This window comes from Arachis ipaensis, chromosome B09, assembly GCF_000816755.2.
Source record: "Arachis ipaensis cultivar K30076 chromosome B09, Araip1.1, whole genome shotgun sequence".
Taxonomy (NCBI): Eukaryota; Viridiplantae; Streptophyta; class Magnoliopsida; order Fabales; family Fabaceae; genus Arachis; species Arachis ipaensis.
This window is the reverse complement of record NC_029793.2, coordinates 23,884,796-23,891,365: the sequence shown is the minus strand read 5'-3', so window position 1 is coordinate 23,891,365 and position 6,570 is coordinate 23,884,796. Positions and strand designations below refer to the sequence as shown.

General features: G+C 32.5%; 2 protein-coding genes across 4 annotated transcripts; both read right to left on the bottom strand.

Annotated features, from left to right (window-relative positions):
• LOC107616811 (probable receptor-like protein kinase At2g47060) lies at window positions 362-1,335 on the bottom strand. Its single transcript, XM_021110419.1, has 3 exons — window positions 1,297-1,335; window positions 1,136-1,222; window positions 362-710 (listed from the first exon to the last, which is right to left on the bottom strand). Exons 1-3 carry the CDS (start codon window positions 1,318-1,320, stop codon window positions 582-584), a joined length of 240 nt encoding a protein of 79 aa, XP_020966078.1. The 5' UTR covers window positions 1,321-1,335; the 3' UTR covers window positions 362-581.
• On the bottom strand, window positions 2,187-5,680 carry LOC107618936 (pto-interacting protein 1-like). Of its 3 annotated transcripts, none has more exons than XM_016321129.2 (8): window positions 5,449-5,678; window positions 4,845-4,938; window positions 4,355-4,599; window positions 4,140-4,266; window positions 3,620-3,893; window positions 3,231-3,363; window positions 2,961-3,047; window positions 2,187-2,535 (listed from the first exon to the last, which is right to left on the bottom strand). In XM_016321129.2, the coding sequence occupies exons 2-8, from the start codon at window positions 4,927-4,929 to the stop codon at window positions 2,407-2,409; spliced, it is 1,080 nt and encodes a 359-aa protein (XP_016176615.1). In that variant the 5' UTR covers window positions 4,930-4,938; window positions 5,449-5,678; the 3' UTR covers window positions 2,187-2,406. The 3 variants fall into 3 exon arrangements, with proteins under 3 accessions (XP_016176615.1, XP_020966076.1, XP_020966077.1); XM_021110417.1 differs by lacking the exon at window positions 5,449-5,678 and adding an exon at window positions 5,123-5,312; XM_021110418.1 differs by lacking the exon at window positions 2,187-2,535 and having other exon boundaries at window positions 2,962-3,047; window positions 3,139-3,363; window positions 5,449-5,680.

The window sequence follows — 6,570 nt, the reverse complement described above, 5'->3', positions numbered from 1 at the left end:
CTAAAAAATAAATCAACTATCAAATCTGTCACCCCGTGTAGAATACAAATTAATTTAATAACAAGCAAATATGTTATCAAATGTAGATATTGCAAATTGTTAAACAAATTTTTCAAATCATAGATAATAATACTTAATAAAAATAAAAATAACATTACATGCCTTTCTTTGAATGCTAACTTCTTATGTCTATGTAAGCACGTTTGTTTTCTCAGTCATGAGTGATGCTATCCTCAAAAATATTTACTTCTATTTCTTAGTTTTAAATTTAGAACATAAACAATTTCTTAATGGCCACACTCTAGTTAGATGAAAAAAAAAAGAATAATAAGAGAATTAATCCAAAAAATGGAAAACATAATGTAAAACAAGAAATCAAGTAACACTAAAAAGAATAGATGAAACGTGGAAACGTTAAAAAGAACCTCATGAATTATGAACAAAATGAATATAATGTAAACACTGGGCACAAATCATGTTCGAACAATTTACCATCGCCTCCTGTAGCAATCTCTTATAATTTTTGCATGACACTCGCGCACATACTCAGAGAGAGAGAGAGGCAGAGACAGAGACAGAGATTAATTTGGTGTTTCACCAGGAGGTCCCTGTCGTGCCGTCAACAAAGGTTGAAGAGCTTTGACTACAATGCTCATGTTTGGTCTAAAATCAGCTTCATATTGAACACACAACGCAGCAACAGCAGCCATCTACAATGAGACAAGCACCATGCTGTTATACATAAATATTTTCTTGTGTAAAATAGTTGGAGGGCACATGTCTTCTTCTAGTGTAATAAATACCCCTGATGATGAATCTTAAAACTAAACTACGTATATATTGATTTATATTCAACAAATTTCCCCCTAAAAGAGATCATAACAAAATTTTATATTCAAATTTTGGGCAAAAGCAGAATAGCTAGATCTGCTCTACTTCAGCAACAATAAAATAATTCTGTAACTGCCTCTAACAAGCTTCTTTTGCATAGTTTCCGAATTCATAAACATATATTTCAAGTAAACATATGTCATAAAACACTTCCACAAACATCAACACCACCCTAGCTCAGAAAGGGCATATAAAGGTGAAAAGGAAGAGAAAGATATACTTAAATAGATTAAGTGATTAACACCTTAGCAATTGCTTTGGGTGGATATTCTGCTCCAAGTTTCGGATCAACACACTGCTTGACTTTATCCTCGCTAAGTCTTGGTGTAGCCTGAAATACAAGTTGCTATGATAAGCTGCATAGCCTACATTCAAAATTTATTGGAAAAGAGTACAATAGATTACAGTAAAGAGGTTCAAACTCTGCATTTTCTTCCTTTTTTCTTTTCACTGTTGTTTACTTTTTCTTTTGTTTACTGTGGGGCTGACACAAACATATAGAATTTTATATATACAATTTTTTATGCATTCAGCAACTCATTACCCAGCGACAAATCCTTAAATAGAATTCCGATCCGCGACAGATTAGTCTTTAGTCTGTCAGATTAGGAAATACTGTGGATAACCAAAAAAAAATATTTTGGCCAATAAAATATTTACTGATTAAAACATTTATAAAAAAAAACCACTTTTGAGTTGGATTAAAATGTTAAAATGAATAAGTCAATAAAGAATAGCTCAATAACGCACAGATAATGCTAATTTTACTACAATTAATAGTTTGCTGCTGTTATAAGTGCAGTAATAAGTGTAAACTTATTTATCATAACATGTACCATAAAGTTTTAATAATTTTTATAACACACTAAAATATATATTATTCTATAATTTGTTTATACTATGACCATCAACCATGTTATATATACAAAAAAATCTAAAAAATAAATCAACTATCAAATCTGTCACCCCGTGTAGAATACAAATTAATTTAATAACAAGCAAATATGTTATCAAATGTAGATATTGCAAATTGTTAAACAAATTTTTCAAATCATAGATAATAATACTTAATAAAAATAAAAATAACATTACATGCCTTTCTTTGAATGCTAACTTCTTATGTCTATGTAAGCACGTTTGTTTTCTCAGTCATGAGTGATGCTATCCTCAAAAATATTTACTTCTATTTCTTAGTTTTAAATTTAGAACATAAACAATTTCTTAATGGCCACACTCTAGTTAGATGAAAAAAAAAAGAATAATAAGAGAATTAATCCAAAAAATGGAAAACATAATGTAAAACAAGAAATCAAGTAACACTAAAAAGAATAGATGAAACGTGGAAACGTTAAAAAGAACCTCATGAATTATGAACAAAATGAATATAATGTAAACACTGGGCACAAATCATGTTCGAACAATTTACCATCGCCTCCTGTAGCAATCTCTTATAATTTTTGCATGACACTCGCGCACATACTCAGAGAGAGAGAGAGGCAGAGACAGAGACAGAGATTAATTTGGTGTTTCACCAGGAGGTCCCTGTCGTGCCGTCAACAAAGGTTGAAGAGCTTTGACTACAATGCTCATGTTTGGTCTAAAATCAGCTTCATATTGAACACACAACGCAGCAACAGCAGCCATCTACAATGAGACAAGCACCATGCTGTTATACATAAATATTTTCTTGTGTAAAATAGTTGGAGGGCACATGTCTTCTTCTAGTGTAATAAATACCCCTGATGATGAATCTTAAAACTAAACTACGTATATATTGATTTATATTCAACAAATTTCCCCCTAAAAGAGATCATAACAAAATTTTATATTCAAATTTTGGGCAAAAGCAGAATAGCTAGATCTGCTCTACTTCAGCAACAATAAAATAATTCTGTAACTGCCTCTAACAAGCTTCTTTTGCATAGTTTCCGAATTCATAAACATATATTTCAAGTAAACATATGTCATAAAACACTTCCACAAACATCAACACCACCCTAGCTCAGAAAGGGCATATAAAGGTGAAAAGGAAGAGAAAGATATACTTAAATAGATTAAGTGATTAACACCTTAGCAATTGCTTTGGGTGGATATTCTGCTCCAAGTTTCGGATCAACACACTGCTTGACTTTATCCTCGCTAAGTCTTGGTGTAGCCTGAAATACAAGTTGCTATGATAAGCTGCATAGCCTACATTCAAAATTTATTGGAAAAGAGTACAATAGATTACAGTAAAGAGGTTCAAACTCTGCATTTTCTTCCTTTTTTCTTTTCACTGTTGTTTACTTTTTCTTTTGTTTACTGTGGGGCTGACACAAACATATAGCATAAACTAATACCCAAGTAACCAGACTCTGTTGTCCACGTGGTAGTGTATGATCAACGGGTTTCCTTCCAGTCAAAAGTTCCAGAAGGACAACACCAAAACTGTAAACATCACTCTTAGCATTCAATTGCCCAGTCATTGCATATCTGCATCCATGACATTAAACATTTAGCAGTTGAAGCTAATGCACTACATAACGAAGAAATATTATGTCCAAGATTATAAAATGACTAAGTTATATACTTATATTGGATGCAGAAACATAAAATGATGTATGTGAATAGACAAATGCTTGTCCAGTCAACTATGAAAAAAACCAACTGGTAGAATGAAGACGTGCATATATTGATACTCATATCTTACTCTAATGCATAACATGAAAAATTGATACTCATATCTTACTCTGGTGCATGATAACCAAAGGTTCCAAGGACACGAGTAGAATGAAGACGTGCAGCCATGTCAGGAGCCTGATTTGACAAATCAAAATCTGCAATTTTAGCAACATCATCGTCAAAGATTAGTACATTGCTTGATTTGATGTCCCTGTGGATAATGTGGGGATCAGCCTTCTCATGCAAGTATTCAAGCCCTCTTGCAGCCCCTACAGCAATTTTCACTCTCTGTGCCCATGTCAAAATTGGGCCAGGTATTGCTCCTTTTACACCTTTTCTGCCTGCAGCAATAATAGTAATAATTAAAGCAGATGAATAGAATCTTTTTCTTACCAAGAAAAAAACAAATAACATATTTCATGTAGAGACACTGCCTGTCAAGGCACTAAAAGAAAAATGATGTAAAAAAAATAACATATAAATTCTACTCAGATCCTCTAGCATACAGAAAGATTCAGCTAGCGTTTATGGATGTTAACATTTTTCTAATTCAACCAAGGTAAAGGAAACACTATATAGTATAATACCATGTAAGATATCATGAAGAGACCCATTAGCAGCAAATTCATAAGCAAGAACTCGGGAACCTCCATCAACACAATAACTAAGCAACTGAACAAAATTTTCATGCTTCAGCCTTGATACCATTGAAACCTGAAAGTTAAAAAATCACCTGGTTCATGGTATTTGAACAACTTCAATGAGGTGTCAGAGAATAGTAAGCACAGGTTGACGCACTTACTTGGGCCAAAAATTCATCATCAGGCTGTTTACTAGCATCTAACTTCTTGATTGCAGCATCCTGCCCACTTTTAAGAACTGCATGATATACTCTTCCATATGATCCCTCTCCAACCAGAGCCTCTTGTGCAAAATTATTCGTAATTTCTTTTAGTTCATCTGCTGGTATAGCAGGAACTTCAATGGGCTGGACTTTAACGGTCTGCGGTTTTGCGGTTTCAGAAGAATGATAGTTTCCATTATTCCCTGTACAAAAGATTTTATCACAACACTTTCACCAAAATTCAGTTCCTGGTAATACAATATCAAACAAACTAATGAAATTGACTAATTGAGCATCAAATTACAGCATCTTAACCATATACTACTACAAATCCAATGCAATTGAAATAGAACGATGGACACGGAAATATCGACCAAATTGCACGAATGAGACCTATATACATATATCATCTTTGAAGTAATCCTTTAGCTAAAATGGGCCAAATTACCTGCTGGGTTTTTCACGGCATATTGTCCTCCATTTTCAACTGACTTGGCATAATCATCCTCTTCACAACAGCCAAAACAACTCATGATTCTTTTCTGACGGATACAATTCATAAGCCCATCAGTAATTGTTCACTTTTAAAGCTAAACATAAATTTAAAAAGAAAAAAAAAATTCCATTCACAACTGCATTTGCATGTGTTACTATTCTGTTTTCAATTGCAATTGTTTCCATAATTTCACAAATAACACGATGGCAAGTGAAGAACGAAAATCTCACAGCATAACATCAGTGTTTCAACTTCGAAAAAGCTCATAATCACTTCAGTAAGTCAATAGCAATCACATGCAGCTAAAATGAAGGTGGATCAACAAATCAGTTTCCACCAATCAGAGCAAAACCACTTCTAAAATCAAAGCCAGTTCATAGATCAGTGTAAAATCAAATCTTGCCGGAAAATGCTCATCAACTTAAAACAAAAGAACACACATGCAAACGAATTCGATTACGAAACTGAAAATTGCGAATTTGATTAAATAAAAAAAAAGAGTAAAGAAAGAAAAGATAATAACTGAAGTTGAAGCGTGTGAAAGATCGATGAGTACCTGAAAGAAAAAGGTAAAAGCTCCGCAGCTGAGAACTCAGTTTCGGTGAGAAGAAGCAACGGTATCAGATTATAACGCGTAGCTGAAACGAGGCGCAGGATAAGAAGAGGGGGTGCGTAGTTTAAGATGGGTGGGTTGGCAGTTGGAGACTTGGAGGAAGTTCTCGACTCGCTTTTGATTTGGAATCGGAATTACGAGCAATTGAGTACTGTTGTGTTTTGCTTTGCTGTGTTTGGTACTGTTCTATTAATTTATTTATTAACTCATGGATTTATTATTTATCTATTATTGTGACATTCTTTTCATTTTTGTCCACTTCAGATTTAAGAATCAGAATAATTAAGCTGTTACTATTTTAGTCATATGCATTCTAACATATCACAATATTTGGTGGTTAATCAATTAAAGAAATGAAATACATAATGATTTGGTCTCAGGCTTCTTTTCGCCGTTTACGTGCTGTGCGCCGACCGCGCAAGCCAGACTTGACTTATGGCAAATATACAGAAACCGACGCTGACAGGGGGTTTCTTAAGAAAGTTTTAGACTAAACTATGTTGCTCCAAATTTCATGAATTAAGTTTCGCAAAACGTTTAAGTGAACCGCTACATTGGTGTTTTAATTATTTTTAATTATTAATCTTAATTATAAAAAATATAATATATAATTAAGATTAATAATTAAAATTTATTGAAATACTAATATAATGGGGTATTTGAAAAAATTTTTTAAATTTATATGTATGATTGTATCTGATATTTTAAATTTGATAGATATTTAGACGGAGTTATTTTGATGTAAAATTAATATTTAAAAATTTTTAGATAAGTTAAAATATTTAATTAAATTATTATTTAATAATTTAGATAAAATATATTTTTGTTCTTAATGTTTATATTTTTTTATACCTTTAACCTTTAATTACATTCAATTTTATCATTAACGTTTTTAATTTTTAGCAAAATTATCCCTAAACGTTAACTTCGTCTAAATCAATAAGGAAACTAGGTGATCTGACAATGTAAGAACCTGACGTGGCAAGGATTGGTAACAATGGCTGCAAAAAAAGTGAAATTACATATTCCTTTCCCCTTCAAATTAAACGTATAACCTTCTCTTCT

Excerpts from the sequence above, each read along its gene's own strand:
- LOC107618936 (XM_016321129.2), bottom strand. The coding sequence starts at position 4,929 with ATGAGTTGTTTTGGCTGTTGTGAAGAGGATGATTATGCCAAGTCAGTT. Across the intron at positions 4,600-4,844 it reads TGCCGTGAAAAACCCAGCAG|GGAATAATGGAAACTATCAT; the intron begins GTAATTTGGCCC and ends TCTTTTGTACAG. Across the intron at positions 4,267-4,354 it reads ATGATGAATTTTTGGCCCAA|GTTTCAATGGTATCAAGGCT; the intron begins GTAAGTGCGTCA and ends TTTAACTTTCAG.
- LOC107616811 (XM_021110419.1), bottom strand. The coding sequence starts at position 1,320 with ATGCAGAGTTTGAACCTCTTTACT. Across the intron at positions 1,223-1,296 it reads AGAGTTTGAACCTCTTTACT|GCTACACCAAGACTTAGCGA; the intron begins GTAATCTATTGT and ends CTTGTATTTCAG. Across the intron at positions 711-1,135 it reads CACCCAAAGCAATTGCTAAG|ATGGCTGCTGTTGCTGCGTT; the intron begins GTGTTAATCACT and ends GTCTCATTGTAG.